Source organism: Pseudorasbora parva, chromosome 18 (assembly GCF_024679245.1).
Source record: "Pseudorasbora parva isolate DD20220531a chromosome 18, ASM2467924v1, whole genome shotgun sequence".
NCBI classification, from domain to species: domain Eukaryota; kingdom Metazoa; phylum Chordata; class Actinopteri; order Cypriniformes; family Gobionidae; genus Pseudorasbora; species Pseudorasbora parva.
In genome coordinates this window covers 7,516,716-7,539,275 of record NC_090189.1, presented here as the reverse complement: position 1 = coordinate 7,539,275, position 22,560 = coordinate 7,516,716, and the positions used below count along the sequence as shown (strand labels likewise).

The 22,560-nt window shown below is 37.3% G+C and overlaps 1 protein-coding gene across 1 annotated transcript in view; it reads right to left on the bottom strand.

Moving 5' to 3' along the window:
* Positions 1–5,677: 5,677 nt before the first annotated feature.
* col27a1a (collagen, type XXVII, alpha 1a) overlaps positions 5,678–22,560 on the bottom strand; it is an 88,572-nt gene continuing 71,689 nt past the window's right edge. Inside the window, exons 47-61 of the mRNA XM_067422823.1 lie at positions 21,999–22,106; positions 21,807–21,914; positions 21,226–21,333; positions 21,046–21,099; positions 20,455–20,517; positions 19,157–19,210; positions 19,039–19,074; positions 18,933–18,950; positions 18,795–18,830; positions 18,173–18,199; positions 18,008–18,073; positions 17,729–17,897; positions 17,135–17,244; positions 16,839–17,039; positions 5,678–8,150 (exon numbers count right to left, since the gene is read on the bottom strand). Of these exons, the coding sequence (XP_067278924.1) occupies positions 8,004–8,150; positions 16,839–17,039; positions 17,135–17,244; positions 17,729–17,897; positions 18,008–18,073; positions 18,173–18,199; positions 18,795–18,830; positions 18,933–18,950; positions 19,039–19,074; positions 19,157–19,210; positions 20,455–20,517; positions 21,046–21,099; positions 21,226–21,333; positions 21,807–21,914; positions 21,999–22,106 (1,305 nt within the window). The 3' untranslated portion in view covers positions 5,678–8,003. The remainder of the gene's footprint in view (positions 8,151–16,838; positions 17,040–17,134; positions 17,245–17,728; positions 17,898–18,007; positions 18,074–18,172; positions 18,200–18,794; positions 18,831–18,932; positions 18,951–19,038; positions 19,075–19,156; positions 19,211–20,454; positions 20,518–21,045; positions 21,100–21,225; positions 21,334–21,806; positions 21,915–21,998; positions 22,107–22,560) is intronic.

Below are 22,560 nucleotides of genomic sequence, written 5' to 3'. Positions count from 1 at the left end.
AGTGATGCACAATTGAGATATTATATTAACGTATGCTATATAACATTTATATAATAAACATCTAATTAATTGCAGCTATGTGAAAATGAATTATTAGGCCTATCTCTGCGAGACGTGTAAGTTAAACGCAGAAATGAAAACAGCGATCTGTCATCAGCATTTCATAGACACAAACATTACTTTTGATACCATAGGCTACTAGATGAGATTGACTCTAGAAGAACAATAAACAAATCGCGAATACATCATAGCTATTACAAATTGTTTGCATATTCCAGAGAATATTCACTCTTTAGTATTAAACAGCTAAACGCATAAACCTTTTAAAACTGTAGTTTAAAATGAGTGCTTATGTTTTTAGTTATGTGGAGTTGATAGACTCAACTCTCATTTATTTATGTTCTCCATTTGAAAACATTAGACTTTATAAATGTATTTTTCCTGTTGTTAAAATGGCTGTATTTTAGTGTTAATTTTGTCACCTATTTTTCATTTAGTCGTAGTCTTGGTCTTGTGCTAAATGCCCTTGTTAGTTTTAGTCATATTTAGTCATATATATCCTTTTTACTTAGTCAAGTTTTAGTCGACTAAAAGTCTTGTCGTTTTTAGTCAAAAGAACTTGACTAAGATGCATTGAGTTTTAGTTGAATAGTGTTTCACACATCTCCAGGGTGTCCGCGGGGTTTTAAAAAGTATTAAAATGTGATAAATCAAAATTGTCAAATTTAAGGCCATTAAAAGTGTTAAATGTGGTCTCGGAGGTATTATTTTTTTCCAAATTAGGTATTTTTTCAGACTATCAGGTGTCCTATTCTGATTGGAACTCTATCTGCGTTCGCGTTAGTTTGTTTAAATATGGGCTTTAGCATATCTGGGCACATAATCAAAGATCTTTCGTCTCCGTCTCAACGTATGTTTGATGCTGACGTCATATTCAGCGGTCGTTCAGCATCATCTCAGAACACTGCGCGCTCAACAGAAGGGGCTGGCTTACGTTTTATCAAGGCATATCTTCAGCGACTATCCTCATAAGAGCAATCTTAAATGATTTATATAAAGTCTAAAATGAACAAAAAGAGTTGAGGCGCGATCAATAGACAGTATACAGTGAGATCCGCGTGTCTGTCTGCTCTTAAAGGGACAGCAGCCAATAAAGCTTCCTGTCAGTAAAGTTAAAGAACAAAGGGAACAGAGAAAATGACTCGCTGCTCTTGACTAAATCACTTTTGTAGCTTTAATAAGGATTAACTATTTAATTTATAGTTTATGCAGTGCAGATTGCATATAACTTTGATAACTTTATTAAATTTCTGTTAAGACTGTTAAGACAGGAAGGGCAGGAGTAAACATGACATTTATTATAGGTTTATGTTAGCATTATTTTAAGTTTACTTAAATTAAAAACTGTTATATTTTTGAAGGAAAAATCAGTAACTGTATTAATATCAGTAACACTGGCCTTCATTCATAAAAAGATGCCATTTAAACAAGTATTTCAAATATACTGTCTTTATGTTGTTTCTACATTAATTTAATTAACTGTGAAATCATTATATTAAAAATATATATAAAATGTACAAAAACATTTTTGTGATTGCGATTAATCACAGAAAAAATGTGTGATTAATCTAGTTAAAGTTTTGAATCGATTGACAGCACTAGTTTTTAGTAATTTGTTAAATTCAACAACTTATCACAGTTATAGAAATGTAATATTTGGCTCAGGTTTTGTTGCTGGAAAAAAAACACTAAATAATTTAATTGCTGAATTACCAATTATTAAAGTAAATCAAACGTGTATGCAGTAATGCTTCTCCTTAACCAACCTTTGTGAATGTTGAGATCTATTTTACTGTCTGAATGATAACTTATCACAGATTTCCTCCTGGTGTCGATTCTTAATCTATTCTTTTTTGTATATGTCAAAATCTGTAATAATAGAAATAAAAAATAATAGAAAGTTTGCTGATTAACACTTGCAATTCAGTGTCGTGATGGTTTTAAAAAATATTCTGAAGGTAGTAAAAAAGGTATTAAAAAGTAGTAAATTTAACTTAAAGGGGGGGTGAAATGCTGTTTCATGCATACTGAGCTTTTTACACTGTTAAAGACTTGGATTCCCATCCTAAACATAGACAAAGTTTCAAAAACTAATGTTGGACGTTTGATGGAGTATTTCTGTGTCAAAAATACTCCTTCCGGTTTCTCACAAGTTTCGGAGAGTTTTTTTCGAGTATGGGTCTACTTGACGTTAATAAGAGCGGAAGGTCCTTGTATGGGCCGTACGGGCTCTTCTCCCGGTAGGGTGCGCGCGCGCGCGTAACTAGAGCACGCTGTAAACAGTCTCTCAGATGCAGATCCAGTCGTCCGTGAAGTGTGTCCAAAGAAGTGTGTTTCTGACAGAGCGGTCCTGCTTTGGAAGATGCCGGTGAGTAAATCAACTTCAAATGTCTCTGCTATTGGCTACCGTCGCATGAGTAAACATCAGTAAACGACACGATCGCGTGCTTCGTCATTCAAATGCGCTAACGGTTACTCCATTGTTGTTCTGTATAACGTTACACTATTCTGACTCTGACGTGCAAAACCGTTTTGCTTGCTACCTCTAAGGTCTAGTCACATACAATAGTCCATAAACCGAATCATGTCCTCATAAACTGCACACAAAGGCCACTAAATACAGTACATACCACAGAGACGGACATCCTGATGTTGCCGTTTCTCCTGTTCAATTTATTTCAGCCTCAGATTTGATTGTGGATCATTATCTGTATTAGCTGAGATAGATGGGTTTCTCCACGCTTGAGGACGTCACCGCTTTGCGCGCTCGTCATTCTTTAGCTCCGCCCACACGATACGCCTCCAGGCGCTCGTTTTTTCCGGAAAGACTCGGTACAGCCCATATTTCTTTTACAAATATGATAAAACTAAAGACTTTTCGGAGATATGAAGGATGCAATACTACTCTATAGGTACTCAAGATTGACATGAGATTGACTGAAACTGGGTGTTTCACCCCCCCTTTAAGGATTGCTGTATGTACCCTGATCTCAAATACTGGTTCAATGTCAAAATTACCAGACAAAACACACTTAATGATTGGTTTTTGTTAAATGCAAAATGCAACTTTGTTAAATTTATTGATTTCGATCAGTATCAATTCATTTACATAGCCTACTGTATATAAGGGAAAATAAGTTTGCCTTTTTAAGCACTCTTTTAAACTTTTCTTGGTTTGATTATATTTGTTTGCATTCATTAATATTCACCTGTGTGTGCTTGTATAAGTATAATAAAGTTAAAATATTAGGATGCAAGGTATTCATTTTTTCACATTTCAAATGTAAGGAAATCTAGTCTAGATACATGTATATTTATTTATTAAAGAGCCAAACAGGCACAAAATGGGTAAACCATGGGATTACAAATGAGAACTATTATATTTTCAGCAACAAATGACCCTAAATTGACCTCTTTGCATTGAAATTCTCTATTTTAACCTTAATCACTAAACTAATAGTAATATAAATAATAAAATATATTAGAAAAGAAAAAGACAAATATTTTAATTGCTTTTTTCACGGACCATAATTATTGCACAAATAGTTTTTACTACCAAAACATGTAGTGTACTGTTTACCTGTAGTGAAGTTGTTGTCTATTCAGTGTATAGACAGCGCTGGCTTGAGTGGAGCTATTGAGAGCTCCATGAGCCACGTGACCGCGCGCGCAGGTCTGTTATCATTGGCGCGTGTGACTCATGCAAAATGTGCAACAGTTGGCAACTGTTTTCAGTTCCATGTAGTTTCGTGTTTTCTCCACAGGATGGCAGCGACAGAAAACTGATGCTGCGTCCCAATTCGCCTACTTATACTACGTCCTAAAAGTATGTACTCTTTTTGTGAAGAAAAAGAATATACTTTTGAGTGTGTAGCAGAAAAGTATGCAAGCTTCGGGACATACTACTTCGCCATCTCTGTCACTTAGTTACGTGCATCCCGTCACCGTTTATCTGCCCTGTCAATCATCGTCAGATTCGTCACAGTTCAAATCCTCCACATTCAGTTTAATCTCCTACCGTATTGGAGAGAAATGTAGCCGCTCGTTGATCTGCCATGTGTTGGTCTTTAATGCAGAGACTCTCCTCATGTGTTTGCAGTTTAAATATAATGATGCATTTAAAAGTTAATGGCCAAACGTGTCATTACAAAAGTTCACAATGCTGCTGCGGGTGAAATATAATGTGGACAACACTGAATAAATATATTTTTGTCAGGTTAAATATTGATAGTTGGTCACTCAAGCCCCTTTATCTAAACTTCTCTACTTAACCATCGAACTCGCACATCCGTCATGTTTGTAGTTTTTTAACACTTTTTATCCGCGTTTGTAGTTCTAATCGAATCCTCGTCCAACTCGCAATGGGTTGTGGGTAATATCAGCCGTTAGAGTGCCCATCGATCCGTACTTCGAATTCGGACCGGAAATAGTAAACCATCCGGGTACCTTTGGAATACTCTTTTCAACATACTACGATTTGGGACATACTAATTCTATTTTCGAATACTATTTAGGATGGATAGTATGCGAATTGGGACGCAGGGTGAGATGAGACCTAAACTTGAGCAACAGCGCAAACTCATTCGGAATATTTTTAAGTTATAACAGCTCTGGTCTCATGATGGAAAAGTAGAGATGATTGTAGACGAAAATGGAGAGATTTTATCCTAGTTTTTATTTTATGCAAAACATTTTAGTCTCGTCCTTTTTCGTCAACATTAATGCATGTTAATTTAGTCTTAGTGTTTTTGGACATTGTGCAGTCTCGTCATCGAGACGGTCTTAGTCATGGAGAAAAAGGTCGTTGACGAACATATTTCGTCTAGTTTCGTCTGAAGAAATTAACACTACTGTATTTATAAATAAAAAGGTGAAACAGCATTAATGTTAAAAAGACTTTGCATTGTATTAAAAAAAATGCAAATTTTTTCAGACTATTTATTGATGTTAATGTCTTTTGTTCTGTATGTAAGGGAGTAAAACTGCAAAAATTATTGTTTCAAAAGCTCAGTTCAGTGCTGTTGCTGTAATTGTAAGAAACAGAAATTGACTGCATTTCTGTTTTCACTGAATACACTGAATTTCGATATGAAACAAAGTCTAAACTTTAAAATATCGTAACGTTCGTCTATCACCGTGTTTTTGTGTTTGGCCAGTGACTGCGCGCTTACAGTGGTGAAGTGGCAGTTTGAATTGAACAGAATCGACTCTGAATGTTTGAGTATCGAATCTGAATCAATAGATAATGAATCGCGATGCATCGAGCTTTTCTTCCACCCCTCGTACTGAACTCTTATTATTTCTCAATGGCAAGATTGAGAAATGCTTCAAAATGCTGCGCTCAAACTTTGCGTCATCAAACTACGCCTTTGTTTTGAATAGGCGACCTCTAGTGGACGGAAAGTTGCATTGTGCACCTTTAACTAAATTTATGCAAACAATTAAAAAAAATTGTTTTAGTTTCGGGTAACTATAATAACCCTGTATGATCTTGAGAATGTCATGGTTATCATAATAGAAAATAGTTTTTTTTTTTTAGCCTACATTTTGTGCAACAATTATAGTTCTAATGCCTGTGTTGGTATGTATTCATCAATCAAACAGACTGAACACAGACTTTGGTGTAAGAACATCTTTATTGGGTATGTAAGCATTAATTCCAATTCAGAATCCACATATGTAACCAAATAGGGAAAACTGACAAAAAAAAGAACAACACTGAGCGAAACGGAGGACGTGTTCAGAAAGAGAGAGAAACTGATTACGATGAAGCCGACAGAGACGTTTACTGAGCCTTGAGTTCGAGAGTTGAATTTTCACAAAGAGAAACGGCAGAGTGATGAGGTAATCAGAATTCCAACATTCTGGCATGGAACGTTCACATGTTTTTAAATTCATCTTAGAACTTTAGAAATAATATAGAACACAGTCCTGGTACAGTACGACTTTAGATTATTATTATAGACAAAAAATAAACAGGATAGAAAAATAAAAACAGATTGGAGAAAAAAAAGCAATATATTGTTCTCTGGAACCCCAAATTTACACATAAAATAAATCTATCAACCGTACGAGCAGTTGGCAAACGGATAATTAAGTTATCTGGAGAGAAACTTGGTTAAAAAAAGCGCGTTTGTAAAATTTAAATAACATTAAATTAGCAAAAGGGACTCACTGTATACATCAAAGCCTGCAGAATTATACACACGGTCACGAAGGATAAAGGAGCAGAAAGCCCCTCAACCGCTTTTTCCTGGTTGTTCACGAGATTACGATTATTTGCATATGATAATACACTTTTTGATGACAATTTAAAAACGTATAGCTACGGAAATGTTTTCCCTTACAAAAGGTGAGCTGGTGAGGAGAAAGTACAAAACTGTTCTGTACCACAGAGGAAAGCACAAGCTTATCGACACATCCAGATTAAACATGTATTTTGACTTTTCTGAGCACCTTTAAAGTACACACAATTCAGAATTCACACTAACATCATAATTCAGAATAACACGGGCACTAAAGAAAAGCATCGACATCTTGAAGGTCCACTTTTAAAACCGCTTCGAATTAGCACCATTGTTACCGAGACAAACCTTTAAGGCCCGTTCACACCAAGAACGACAACTATAAAGAGTATTAGTGTTTGCACCAGCGGACTGTCGCTTTAAATGCTTTTTTGTCCTTAACGTCTTTGGTTATAGTTGTTGTCGTTGGCGTGAACGAGCCGAGTGAACCTCACTTGTCAATCACATGTCCCAGTTATATTTGAACCAGAAATCAAAAGAAAGCAATACTCCGCTGACGTTGAGCTTGAGAGTACACTTTTGTCAACAATGCCGTTGAAACCATACAGAGAAAAAAGTATATTCTGCATAATCAGATTAAAAGTCTTTCAGGCCTGAACTTTTTGGATCCTGACACTGATTTCATGACCACTGAACACACTTATGTTTACTGAATTACGGTGCACATTTCTGTAAACATGTGCTCGTCACAATGCAAATATCAAAAATATGCTTCTTTCTTTTTCTTTTTGGTTGAAATATGGCCCAGGCGTGTTTTCATGAGGGATTCACCATTATAAACTCTTTTGAACAAGACACACCCATTTCACTGAGAAACGCCCCCTTAAAGTGACAGGCGCACCTCAGGCGAGGGGTCGTGTGTGTTACGCACAGGTGTGTCTGTAAGTTTGAGAAACATGCACCTTCATACTGATCCATCACATAAACACAGACACACACACACACACACAGTCACTTCCAAATCTTATTCACACACACACACACACTTCCCTGTCTGATGGAGTGCTAAAATGGCACGAATGACAACACCCCTGAAAAACCTTCCTCATTGAGACGCACACTTAATATATAATCAATTACCATTTTTTCTTCGTTTTCCTATTGCACTTAGCATTTCTTTTTTTATACATGTGACAAAATTACCATATAAAAGATCAGATAAACAATAAGTGTATATGTACATATAATACCTCTCAATGATCTTAATTCATCTCTTCAATAAACTTGATTCTTATTATAAAAGTACAAGTATTATAATAACTTATTATTATTATTATTATTATTAATTTGAAACAGCAAGCAAAAGAACATGAACACCAAAGAAACAGGCTGAGAAAGAGAGAGAAGGACAGAGACTGCAGACTTGGCAGTTTCCGGCCCCGGATGTCCTGAGTGTGTCGCCCCTGTGAGATGATTGGCTTGTTTTCTAGAGGAATCAAATCTGATTGGACATCCATGGGTGGCAGGGGTGGAATTTCCTTTAGACTGTAGGAGTCTCCAATGCGGTTAACCAAAGCCCCGCCCACACCACCTCTTTCTGTGTCTGCAGTCCAATCAGTGGCTGAATACTGAAGGGGGCGGGCTGTGGGCGGGTCAGTGTGTGTTTGAGAAGCGCACACTCACAAACTCAAACACACACTATAGGAAGCACACAGGTCCGACTTCAAGGTGAAAACGAGATGAGGGCGTTGTCTTCGGTAGGTTGCTTACGCGTACGACAGGAAGTAAGGTGGGGTCCGACACCCGGAACAGGAAGTCAGCATGTTGCCAGCGCCCGTTCAGTTGCTATAAAAAATTTAAAAAACACAATCAGTGGTGCATCATGCATACAGGAGTGACTTATAATTCCCGACAATGACTAATTATAATATATGACAAGTATATTATATTAGAAAACGTCAAAAAATATTACATTTTTACTTGGCAACAAACTGTCAAAAAAAATGAGTTGAAATTAAATAAAAAATAAAACTGAAATAATATATTAAAGGGGGAAAACAAATAATGATAAAATTACATAATTCATATCTGCAAATTAGTTGCTTTTTGGCAAAATTCCCTGTTTTAAATCACTGTCATTTATGTGAATTAGGGATGTCAATATACATATTCTCATGATCGATCATCGTTTAAATTAAGGATTAATTAACCGTTAGCCTAATCCTGCAATATACAGCAGTGGCTTATAGCCGACAACAGGACAGGACGTGCAAATGCTGCTCAATACGCCATGTTCCTCACCAAATGAATGAGAAGGATTTTTAATCTAAATAAAGGGCTATAGGATTGATTGATAATTGAATTAAATGACTTATTTCATAATTAAATATAACCTCTTTTAAATGTACTGAAAGTATCCTGAAATCCTATAAATGTTCTTTTGTGTTTCTCCCTCGCTTTGGCAGTTTGTTATATAGGGATATTTTTTAAATGCTTAAGGTGCCCTTAACTGTGTTTCTCCTGTGGTCGTATTTTAATATTCAAGCGTCTGTAATGAGTTTGTTGCAGGTCTGTGTTTTATTAGTTGTCTCACCACAGCATCATTTGTGGGGTTTTGCAAACTCTGTAGAAAAATTCCACACTAGAGTTAATACAATGTTCACTCATGACAGTAAAATAGTGCGTTCTAGTCAGTCCTTTCAGGATTTCGCGGGCCTTTTTTGTGATTGTTGCGGCCCCTTTTGTAAAAGTTGCGGTGTTTGTTTTTCAGCATTTGTTTTTCTAGCTTAAAACGGCAAAGGTAGATACATTTATACTTAGTGCTCATATTTTTTTTATCTTTTCCCCTGTTCTTTATTGTTATATCTTTTACATTTACATTTAATCATTTAGCAGACACTTTTATCCAAAGCGACTTACAAAAAAGGGGAGAGTAATAGAAGCAACGAAACAGATAAGGCCAACAACCTGTAAGAGCTGTAAGAAATCTCAGTTAATTAGCACAGTACACAATTATTATTATTATTATTATTTTAAGACATCTACAACAAAAACTCGCATACGCAAAATGCCGAACACTGGATTTTGATAGCTATGATAACAACCCATTAGGACTAAGGCTGTTGCCCCAGCTGTTGTCGTTAATGCAGATTCAGTGGCCCAATGGGTTGGTTTTGTATTCTAGCTAAACGCGCAGCAATAGCCATCTACAACAAAAACTCATGTACGCAAAATACAGAACACTGGATTTTGATAGTTATGATAACTATGTAACATACCCGCCTGAAGGCACAAATCCGGATGAGAGACGTAGATATGATCCAGGAGTGTGTGCTTTTCGGTCGTTGCTGTGGTGATCAGTAAGTGCTATTTTTTTTATGTTATAGGTTTACAAAGTGAAAAAGCCCAAAGTGCACCTCAAAGGGACTTACCATATCCCATAGAAACCACTGTTCTGTTCTATTGTAGTCCAGCCTTTACTTCAGAGACAAATATACTCACTTCGTAACACACATTATAATGCTCGCCTAGCTGCTAGCATGAAACACCCTCAATTTATTTGAATCACTAAATCATTACAAATTAAAAAGGACATTGATAAGGAGAACAAAACTAACCCTTAGTAACCTTATAAAAAGGCTAAATAAACACTTTAAAGACACAGCAAAATAGAACAAACTAAGCTTTATTTTAAAACAAGATCTGCACATGCAAAAATGTAAATGTCCATTGTAAACAGAAACGTTTAATCAAAAGCAAATAATGTCTGATTATATAATAATCGAATCAAAAGCAGAGATGTCTGGAGATATGTCTGCAGCCGACACTGATTTAGAAAACTTTTGCTTATTAAGTTTACCTATTTTTTTTTTTTTCAGACATACAGTAGGGCTATTATTAGCATACTTTTGCAGAAAAAAAATCTTTTTGACTAATTGCTTAAATGAATGACTGGGCCTACTAGTTGGCTAGAAAAATCTTTAGTCTATTGCAATTCTAGTCTATACATTTACTATATTTAATTAGTAATTATAATTAGCTCCTTACTTTAAATTAGTTGAGTAAACAATTAATTATAAACTAATAAAACAAAGATGAAATTAAGATGCTAACTATATTTCTATATAGCATTGCTTGTTCCACCACAAAGGACTGTTTTTGAGGTGCCAATATGTTATACATGTGAGCTTTACTGGATCTTGAAGATTGTTGTCTTCTGTTATAAAGATGAAGATTGACATTTCATTAATTATAAAATATCCACATAATGCTGTAAAACAAACAACTTCTGTTCTGTTAGATGTCTTGTGTTTTGACTACTTTTTAATTAAATTTTGTATAGTTAATCTCTAGGACTAGGTAATTAATAGTAGGAATATAGCGCGGCCCCTTTAAGAGATGCGTGTTACCTTTTGACCTGCTGGTTTTTGTGTGTGTGTGCTGAGATTCACGTGAACACTGAGAAACATGGACTCGGGAGCGCTCTTGTTCAGAAAAGTAACCTGCGCATTCGTTTTAGCCGATTGTAATGTATTTATTTTAATAATGTAGGCCTACTGTAAGCGGTGATGGTGTTAATTAGGGATGCAACAATACAGTTAGTCCACGGTTCAATACATACCTCGGTTTTTAACCACGTTTTTTTGTTTCGGTTCGTTTTTTTTGTTGTTGCTTTTTTTCCGCTATTCTATTCTTAGGTGACAGGAACAGAAAAAGGTTAAAGGGGGGGTGAAACACTCAGTTTCAGTCAGTGTCATGTCAATCTTGAGTACCTATAGAGTAGCATTGCATCCTGCATATCTCCGAAAAGTCTTTATTTTTTTTATAATTATATAAGAAATATGCGCTGTTCCGAGTCTTTCCGAAAAAAGCCGAGCGGGTGGGGGCGTGTCATGTGAGCGGAGCTAAATAATGACGTGTGCAGCAGCGCGCTGCAGTGAGGAAAGTGATTCGCTCTGCGAGGAAAGTGATTCGCTTTGTGAGGAAAGTGATTCGCTCTGTGAGGAAAGTGATTCGCTCTGTGAGGAAAGTGATTCGCTCAGTGAGGAAAGTGATTCGCTCAGTGAGGAAAGTGATTCGCCCGCCGCGTGAGGAAAGTGATTCGCTCTGTGAGGAAAGTGATTCGCTCAGTGAGGAAAGTGATTCGCCCGCCGCGTGAGGAAAGTGATTCGCCCGCCGCGTGAGGAAAGTGAGTCGCTCTGTGAGGAAAGTGAGTCGCTCTGTGAGGAAAGTGATTCGCCTGCCGCGTGAGGAAAGTGAGTCGCTCTGTGAGGAAAGTGATTCGCCCGCCGCGTGAGGAAAGTGATTCGCCCGCCGCGTGAGGAAAGTGAGTCGCTCTGTGAGGAAAGTGAGTCGCTCTGTGAGGAAAGTGATTCGCTCAGTGAGGAAAGTGATTCGCCTGCCGCGTGAGGAAAGTGAGTCGCTCTGTGAGGAAAGTGATTCGCCCGTCGCGTGAGGAAAGTGCTAATACAGATCGACCGCCGGCCTATCAGTGGGTAAGTCAGTAGCTACTGGTTATATCACCTGTTTAGCATCCTACAAGCCAGCGCTTTGATGGGCGTAGGCTGTTGCTTTCGCTCTCTCCCTCGCTCTCTCTCACGCGCTTCCGGTAGAATTGTCCGTAAGGCCCATACAAGGAAATTCCGCCCCCATTAACGTCAAAGGGGACGCATGATCTCAAAAAACTTGCCGAAACTTATGACTAACCGGAAGTAGTATTTTTGACAAAGAAATACTCCCATCAAACGTCCACCTTAACTTTTGAAACTTTGTCTATGTTTAGTATGGGATTCCAAGTCTTTAACAGTGTAAAAAGATCAGTATGCATGAAACAGCATTTCACCCCCCCTTTAAGGAGGAAATGTTTTATTGCAATACTCGTTCTTTATTTTACTGAAAAGACTTAAAAACCCTTACTTAAACTTAAAACTTTACCTAAAAAACCCTTGTACATATTCCTAGTGTATTGTATAATATAAAATAAATATATATAAAGATTTACAGTGGCAGCTCAGAGATGTACGGTAGCATTTAAGTATGAAATTGAATGAATAAATGTAGGCTTAAATTAAAACTACATAGTCTTCAATATACAACATTTATTAAAAGCTACTGTATTAAAGGTCTCGTATTTAGACGCACGCGATTTTACTTTCACTTTAGACATAAGGTAAAGGTGGGATAAATGTTATTTCAAAACCGTTTTAGAAAAAGGATACGGGCCCGAGTGGAATAACAAACTTGTAGCCAATCAGCAGGTAAGGGGCGTGTCTACTATTGATGGTGAGAAGAGAGCACTCGCTCTGTGCACGTCATTATTCAAAACACACGAGTCACACAGTTTGTGTTTTTGCGATCGAAGGGATGACTTTTTCATTGAATATTCGACCTGGATCAGATACACAGAGACTCTGCCATGACCGTTGATGCCTCTGGGTTTACGTATGTGTGGTGTGGCGCTATCAAAATAGGGGCGAGACCTTGTTTGTTTTGGTGACTTGAAATACCAACAACGGTTACCAAATAGCACTTACCCCACCTTTAACCGACTGTGTTTATACCGTAATTCCTCAAATAAAGACAGGGGCCTTTATTTACCTGAACTGCCGATGGGAGCAGGCTTTTAATTAGGGGCAGGCCTGTATTTCTAATTCCATCTGTTTAAAAAATAATTGCTTTAAATAAACCGTTTTAAATTTAAAGCGGACAAATATAGATTTTTTTTAAAGAAACATTTGTATCACCATACAGCAATAGCCAGAAAGGCTATAAAGCGATTTGGGTCAGAATTACGGTAGCCTAATCGATAACCACTGAGTCAGTTTGAAAAATGTTTATTCCTCATTTCTATAGCCTATAGGTTGCGGTTGCATGTGAGGTAATTTTAGCCTCTAACCCAGGGGTCTCTAACCTTTTTTCATTTGAGAGCTACTTTTTAAAAATGAAAGTCGCCGAGAGCTACTCATGTTCTACAATACTTAAAACTCTTAAATAATGCATCGTAATTCTCATATTAACAACAATCCAAACTGTTTTACATCTGAAAGAGTGTAGTAGAAGTTCCAGTAGTCGGTACCAATACCATAAACATTTTACGGTAGTCAGTACCAATTTTGGTCCCACAGCAAAATGTTTTTTTTTACTATTAAAAAAAAATCTATTAAATTTAAAATGTTTATTATTTATGATAATTTTTATAAGTAAATCATACATAAACATTTAAAGGCTGTATGCTGTTTAAAAAGTAATCATTGTTTATACATAAAATATCAAGTGAAAAATAAGGAACCATCTAGGCATAATTCTTTTTATTAGTATTATTATTACATAGAGATGTAGTTACATCTACTGTAGGCTATAGGCTGCAACAGTAGCCTAATATATTCTGTCAATTTCTCCACGTTAAACTTGAACATTAAACCAAACTTTTATTATGACGGTTTCCATGAAGACCTTTGAGTGTCTGTGTTCATATGACAGCTTAATTAAATGAAACGTTAAATTCTCATGAAGTGACAGTTTATGCGTTCGTGTGTCCTCTTAGTGGCGCACGGCAGAGACACGCGAGTGTGTGTGTGCACGCGCTGCCGCGCCCTCGCATCTGTGCCTGTTATTCACGCAGAGACGCAGAATTTGCAGGAGTAATATTTAAATAGTAATTTGCAGTTTAATATTCACAGACACTAGTATATTCGGCTAGAGTTTGGAGCCCTACGCTTGGATTAACACGAAAGCTGCGCACCGAATAAACTCGGGAGTCGGTACAACCGGTAATACAGAAATGCTGGTATCGTCATTTAAAAAAAAAAAAAATCACTAAAGTAGCCTACCTGTACTTCTGACAACCCTACATTTGCATGTTTACATTTACATTTGTTCATAAATAAAAAATTCTAAGTCAGATAAAATTAGCTCACTCTGATTAGATGCAAAGTAGCCTACGTCTTGACGAGCTACCTCCAATCAGGCCACGAGCTACTGGTAGCTCGCGAGCGACGTGTTGGAGACCCCTGCTCTAACCCAACGGATGACTTGGTGCTTTATTGTTGCACATGAGGGAAAAAGCTTCCTTCCACTCAAGCATAGTTGTAGACTTTTAAGCACTTTATTTTAATACATCTCTTTACATAAATATCATTTTCTACTTTAAAAAAAATGTATTTTCATTTTTTTTCTAACCCAACTAATGACTCTGTGCTTTCTTGCACGTGAGGGGAAAACGCTGCCTTCCACTTAAGAATTAGATGTGCACTTTGAAACACTTTTTAAAAAAAAACTATATCTCTTTTAGGCATGTGCCGATATCAATTTTTCATGTTGCGATTAATTGATGAAGTTTTATCACGATATACGATATTATCACGATATTGAAATAAGTTGCAAAAAAACGTGTTACCATAGCATAACAGCTTTAAGAACTATTTTTGTAAGAACAAAAATAACTGAATGTTTAAATACAATAATGCACCAAAAATATATACAGCTATGGTAAAAAAAAATTAAGAGACCCCTCTTGAGAAATCAATGTTATGTGGTCTCTTAATTTTTTTTTCAGAGCTGTAAAAGTACAATTTTCAAACAGATTAAAGTGTAAAAGAATTAGGCTATGAAGAACAACAGGTAGGCTTACAAATTACAATAAGGTCTCATTATTTAATGCATTAACTAAGATTGAGCAATAGCTACATTTGGTACAGAAAGTATAATGTTTTTGTTAATATTAGTTAATACTGATCATTGTTAGTTTTATCTTAGGTCCATTAAAAAAGTTATTTTGATTTTAGTGTTATTAAAAAGTAACTGAGAAATTAACATAGAATGATTAATTCTTTATAAGTATTTTTCATTGTCAGTTTGGTAATAATGAATTAACATGTTAACTAATGAAGTCGTATCTCAAAGTTATACTGAATAACAAATAATTAGAACAGTTCTAATCATTAGGGTTGTAGTCAAGATTAAAACATAAAAATGTTTACATTTGAAAATAAATAGCCTATTAAGTCTTTAAGTATTAAGTATTTGGTGCTGTGATGAACAACATTGAGATTACAAAAACGAATAGCTGTTTTAAAAACTACACGCGTTTTTTTTTTTTTTGCTGGTTTCCGGGGTAACCGGCTGCATTCTGCAGTTCATCAGCGCCCTCTGCTGTCACTGAGCGGCACTTCAGCAGCGCGTCTCCTTCACCGGTTCAGGGCTTGTTTATATCTGAGCGCGTCCCTTTGACTCAGAATACAGCGGTGTTGAGCATTTATACGGTTGATGGGCAAAGTATTCCTGAGTGCATTATAAAAAAAATTATAAATTGTTAATAAATTATTATTTACGATATTTTAAAGTGCCCACGATAACAATATCGTGCATATTCATTATCGTGATAAATCGCATTATCGAAAATCGGCACATGTCTAATCTCTTTACATAAATATTTTTTTATACTTAAACTATAAATTTCATTTTTTTACTAACCCAAATAACTCAGTGCTTTCTATATGTTGCACGTGAGGAAAAAAGCTTCTTCTTAAGAATATTTGTTCACTTTTAAGCACTTTTTTAAATAGCTTACGGTATGTCTCTTTACATAATTTTTTATACTTAAAATCTATAATTTGTTTTTTCTGACCCAACTAATTACTCATGCACTTCCAATAGTTTGCACGCACTTTTCTCAATCCATTATGGAGATATAGCCTAAGATATTGATTTTGCATATTGTTTTTTAAACGGTCGTTCGTGTAGCCTAGTTCATATGACCACTTTACAATATTTCTACAACATAGTTTATTTTGTAGCATATCTGTTTTTAAAGTTAAATGGAGAGTAGAGGGTCGCACATGAAGCTCAGAGCCCCGCCACGTCTTTCAAATTCGAACGCATTATTTTCAATGAGTGTACGGACACCGGCGGCGGCATTCGGCGCCTGTCCGCGGAGACTCGGGAATTTGTTCAAAATCCTGCCGCGCCACAGAGCCTCCAAATCAAGGTCTTATATAGAATATTATATTTCCCTCAAATCATCGATGTACAGACTGATTTCACCGTGTTACAAGATACCCATCCTGCAGCTCTCCTGTCAGAAGTCGATTCAAAACTGAGCTCACGCGAAAATAATGTGCACGTTTGGTTTGAGAAACCTGAGATGCGCGGCTGAGCCTCGCGTCCGGTGTGTGACCCCCCGTAAGACATAAAAGAGAAGAGAGGCTAATATTAGGTGCGTCTTAATCTGCTCTCTAGTTCAGTAGTCAGGGCACTGATCAGGACATACCGGTAAGTCAATGGACTGACTCCCTGATCAGTGCCCTGACTACTGAACTAGAGAGCAGATTGAGACGCATGCATTGTGAAGATTGATATCTCTAGCCTACCTGACACAGTATTTTCACAGACGTTGCATCTCTCATAGACTACAGGAGCCTATTTAAAATGGCATATATGCATCCGTTATATTCTCAATTTAATGTACAGAGCAATTCCTGCAAAGTCTATGAGAGATGCGCTCATTAATTAGAAATGTTTGAAGGGCACACTCACCCAGCAGGAGTCTGCTAAAACATCCGGCTCCAGTGCCTCTCCGCTCCACGCATGGAACCGAACAGCACTCTGGGACGGGGGCTGGTCGGGTCCGTGGCTCCAGATTGTCAAGTTCAGGCAGTGGATAGTGATTCGTTGCTCCGCTCCGGCACTCAGCAGATGCAGGAAGTTCATCTGGACGCGTCCGACACTGAACTCCAGCTGCAACCAGCCAATAAAACAGCATCATTAACTCTTACAAGGATAAACGTTAATCAAATAAAAAACTGATGATCTGGAAGCTGAATGTCACAGACCTTGGCTGTGGTGATGGGCCTGAGGCAGGTGCGTCCACCACCGGTGAAATTACACATCACTTCTATAGAGTCTGAGGAGCAGCCCAGGTTGGGGTCGATCCAATAAGTGCCTGAAGAAACCACAAATATGTCAGCACAATTTAATTTTGATAAAGGTACACGCTTAATTATTACAGATGCTGTTTAGCCCAGAATATCCTGCAGTGAAACTGTGTTTTAAGGTTCAACACAGACACACACACCAGACTGATCTCATGAAACGGTGTATGTATGATACGCCAATTCGTATGCCATTTTGCCACGCTATAAAGACGCATAATCGCTTTTTAGGGTGTTTATCAACGCAGTTTCATTCTATCCCCCTACACTACCCCTAAACCTACCCATCACAAAAAACATTCATTCTAATTTTGTGTGTATAAGTCCATTTACATTGTGGACACACACATAATGGTTTGTTTCGGCGTAGACATTCACGTGGAATCACATTGCGTAGACACGCTGATAGCTCAAAATGCGTACAGATAACACGCCAATTGGCTTTAGAAAGTGCCGTGTATGTTTACACAAAGACATGTCACGTTGCACACACACCATCGTAGAGTGTGTCCCGGCAGTCGTGCAGGTCCTTGCAGAGTCGAGCAGGATGATCTCGCGTGCCCAGCGGGTTCTTCAGACTGTGGACCAGAGAGCTCAGGTAATGGAGCGTGCGCAGGATCTCTGGAGCCTGATCCAACATGGGCATGTCCATCAGACCCCGACCCTGAGAGGACAGCGAGACGGTCTTTAAAACACCATAAGCAATAAACCACAGAGCAATATGCAAAATAAACAGGCAATGTTCTTAGAGTGTTTGTGTTTGAATGATCTCACCTCTATTTTCTGTGTGTTCGTCTCCCTGAAAACAGGCTGGGCCACTCCAAGACCGAAATCTTGTTTCTACAACATACATGCACACAAGCAAATTTAATAACGCAGATGTATAGAACAGAGAACATTGATGAATGAACAAACAAAATAAAAAGTGAAAATTGTTACCATAGCCAGTGGGATTCGCGGTGGACCCTGTAGAGAACCAAATAATAAAACTATAACAATGATCATAACTGTATATGAATTATACTGATATTATTACATAGTAGAGATTGAATGTGTGGATGGGATTGCTTTAGTTTGGGGACAAAATTGTGAATGTAAGTGAATATAATCTGAAAAATTTACGGTTGGGGATATTTGTTGACACCCTCATTTTAAAAACGTAATATTTTCTACTTTGATCTGACTAGACTGATAATTGTATGAGAACTGAATTGAGCTGGCCAATAACATCACTGTTTTCTGCAGAACTGCTTTATAGATGAAAATAACTAATTTAATAATTGATGATCTTTACAATGGGACTGACTTCAGCTGTACAATGACACGTTTTAAAGCTGCTGTACAGCCGAAATAACTTCTGTTTGCATCATTAAATAATTTTCCTGTTAACTATAAAGCTGCTTTACGGTTTACAATTACAATTCATATTGTATAAAGCAATACATAAATTAAGGTGACTTGACTTGTGCATGGAGTCATTATAATTAGACAAAAATATATATGGTAGGTTCTAAAAGCTTGTGTAAATATTCTTAATGTGTCTTAAAAGTGTGTGTTTTACCGGAGGCCCAGGAGGTCCACGTGGTCCAGGAGCACCCTGGAAAAACACAAATAAACAAGTTAGAAATAGACAAGAGGCCTTGAAATAAACACAAGCAGTGGACAATGGGAAATGCTGTGTCTGATCATAAAGACTCACTCGAGGTCCCTGAACACCCTGTAAGGAAAAAAAGAGTGTTTATGAGAAACCTGTAACATCTACTGTAATATGAAGAAAGAGAAAGAGTGAATTCATCTCTTCTCACCATTTCTCCTTTGTTGCCAGTATCTCCTCTCGAGCCCTACAGAAAGACATCAGAGGTCAGAGAGCAGATATGACCACACTGTTCAATACAGTAGTGTGCCGAAGAGGCATATACTCACTGGACTACCGATAGGGCCTATCACACCGACAGGTCCAGCTAAACCCCCTCTTCCCTGAAAACAACATGTAAATATTACAGTACACACACTATAATATGTGCCATGTGATGGATGGCTAGATCTAGATGAATATGGATGGATAGATCTAGGTGAATATGGATGGATGGATAGATCTAGGTGAATATGGATGGATAGATCTAAGTGAATATGGATGGATGGATAGATCTAGGTGAATATGGATGGATAGATCTAGGTGAATATGGATGGATGGATAGATCTAGGTGAATATGGATGGATAGATCTAGGTGAATATGGATGGATGGATAGATCTAGGTGAATATGGATGGATAGATCTAGATGAATATGGATGGATGGATAGATCTAGGTGAATATGGATGGATAGATCTAGGTGAATATGGATGGATGGATAGATCTAGGTGAATATGGATGGATAGATCTAGGTGAATATGGATGGATGGATAGATCTAGTTGAATATGGATGGATGGATAGATCTAGTTGAATATGGATGGATAGATCTAGGTGATTATGGATGGATAGATCTAGGTGAATATGGATGGACAGATCTAGGTGAATATGGATGGATGGATAGATCTAGTTGAATATGGATGGATGGATAGATCTAGGTGAATATGGATGGATAGATCTAGGTGAATATGGATGGATGGATAGATCTAGGTGAATATGGATGGATGGATAGATCTAGGTGAATATGGATGGATGGATAGATCTAGTTGAATATGGATGGATGGATAGATCTAGGTGAATATGGATGGATAGATCTAGGTGAATATGGATGGATAGATCTAGTTGAATATGGATGGATGGATAGATCTAGTTGAATATGGATGGATGAATAGCTCTAGGTGAATATGGATGGCTGGATAGATCTAGGTGAATATGGATGGATAGATCTAGGTGAATATGGATGGATGGATAGCTCTAGGTGAATATGGATGGATCTAGATAAATATAGATAGAAGGATGGATAGATCTAGGTGAATATGGATGGACAGATCTAGGTGAATATGGATGGATGGATAGCTCTAGGTGAATATGGATGGATCTAGATAAATATAGATAGAAGGATGGATAGATCTAGGTGAATATGGATGGATAGATGCATCTAGTTGAATATAGATTGATGGATGGACAGAGACATTAGATGGATGATGAATAAATAGATCTAGGGGAATATAGATGATTGAAGGATACATAGAGACACAGACATTGGATGGATGTATGATCTAGAAGAATATAGATGGATATATTTGCTCACCATACTGCCCTGGGGCCCTTTAGGCCCCTGAATGCCCTTTGGTCCAAAGTCTCCTGGAGGGCCCTGAATAAATAACCCAAACATCAAGCCCACATAAACACACATACACAGCTATGCCTAACCCAACATTAATGCTAATGTGTGTGTTGTGTGAATTGAAGAGTATTTATGAAGTGGAACATTCAGTGGCCAGACACCATGAAAACATGCAGCTCTTCCTCCCTGCTGAGTGTTTGTGTGGCTACCACTGGTGGTCCTCATCTTCTCTAGTTCATCTCGTTAGACCAGAAGCATGAATGAGTTAGAGTATCACCACGACCCCACACGCTTGTGCTGTTTTATGAGCTTGTGGCTGTGGGTTTCTGAAAAAAGCGCCGTCTTGCTCCCTAACAAAAACACACCTCAGTGTTTGAATTATGATGCTCTGAGCGCGTGCATGAAAACGTTTCCCAAAGGAAGGTGCTCTTTGAGAAATGATAAATCTCATCTGTTTGTTTCTCTTGGGCAGACACACACGGACGATCATATTTCTGTTTTTCACCAAGAAGAACAGTTTAAATCCGACACCTGGCAACGAGTGATAAAACTCACCTTCGGTCCAAACATTCCTAGCATCCCTGGAAAGCCGGGCTCCCCGATGTCACCCTAAATCAAACATTAATATTAATGTTTTGTTCCAAAATGAACTCTTTTGTAAGCAGGATGTCGTTCACAGTGAAGAATAGCAGTGTTTATGGCACATCTTTGTGCAGCGCTGGCTGTTGTACTCACAGGTTGGCCCTTAGGACCCCGGTCTCCCTGAGGTCCAGGAAGGCCCATTCCTCCCTTAAAACCTCTCTTTCCTGAAGGGCCAGGGTGACCAGGAAGCCCCCTCTCACCCTATACATGCATAAATACAAGAAATGCATAATTAAATAAATTATTTAGTGCTTTCAAATTGATGAATTGTGATTAATCACATCCAAAAATAAAGTTTGTGTTTACACAATGTGTGTACTGTGTATAATTATTATGTATATATAAAATACACGCATAAAATATTAGCATGAATGTGTATATGTATAAATGTTTCTTATAAATGTGTATAAATATTTCTTGAGCACAAATCCTCATAGAATGATTTCTGAAGGATCATGTGACACTGAAGACTGGAGTAATGATGCTGTAATGATGCATTTCTTTTAAATTGGAATAATATTTTAAAATATTACTGATTTTACTGTATTTTTGATCAGATAAATGCAGTCTTGGTGAGTACAAGATATTCATTAAAATATCTTACGGACCCCAAATTTTTGAACGATAGTGAAAATGTAAAATGTGATAACTGTGGTAAAATGTAATTGTCTGACCTTTGGACCAAACGATCCCTGTGGGCCTGGTAAACCGATAACGCCAACTTTGCCAGGAGCCCCGGGTTTACCAGGCAAACCAAACTCGCCATCATCTCCCTGATCACCCTGAAGAAAGAGAAAGATCCATGTTATAAACCTGTTCAGACACACGGCAGATCAGGAAACGCAGGTCTCATGATGAATTCTTACTGGTATTCCTCTGCTTCCATCTTTCCCTGGCAGCCCATCCATCCCAGGAAAGCCCTCCTGTCCTTCCCGACCCACTGTCCCTCTTGGGCCGGCCAACCCAACAACACCCTGATGAGAACAGAGAGAGCTGGGCATTTAGTTTGTTATTCAGTAAGAAAGGAAAGCAAAATATGACCATAAAATGTATGAATTGTTATGTTGATTATCCCAGTTATATCCTTCTAAATAAAATAAAGACCCCAATTTAATAATTAAAAAAAAATATCTAAGAATTAATTAAATAAAACATAAAAATCATCCAAATAATACATAAATATGTTTAATTAATTAATGCATAAATAAAATTAATTGTATATAAATAATTAAAAGTATGTAAATCAAACAATAATAATAATTACTATTATTATATATTTTGCAAAGAAATTAAGTCTGTTCAGAACCATCCCTTCTGATTACTAATATGAAGACTACAGGAGTAAATATTAAAATGTTTAAACAACATTTGTAAGTATGCATCAAAATATGACTGCATACTGTATATAAAAAAATTCATTTTAAATGC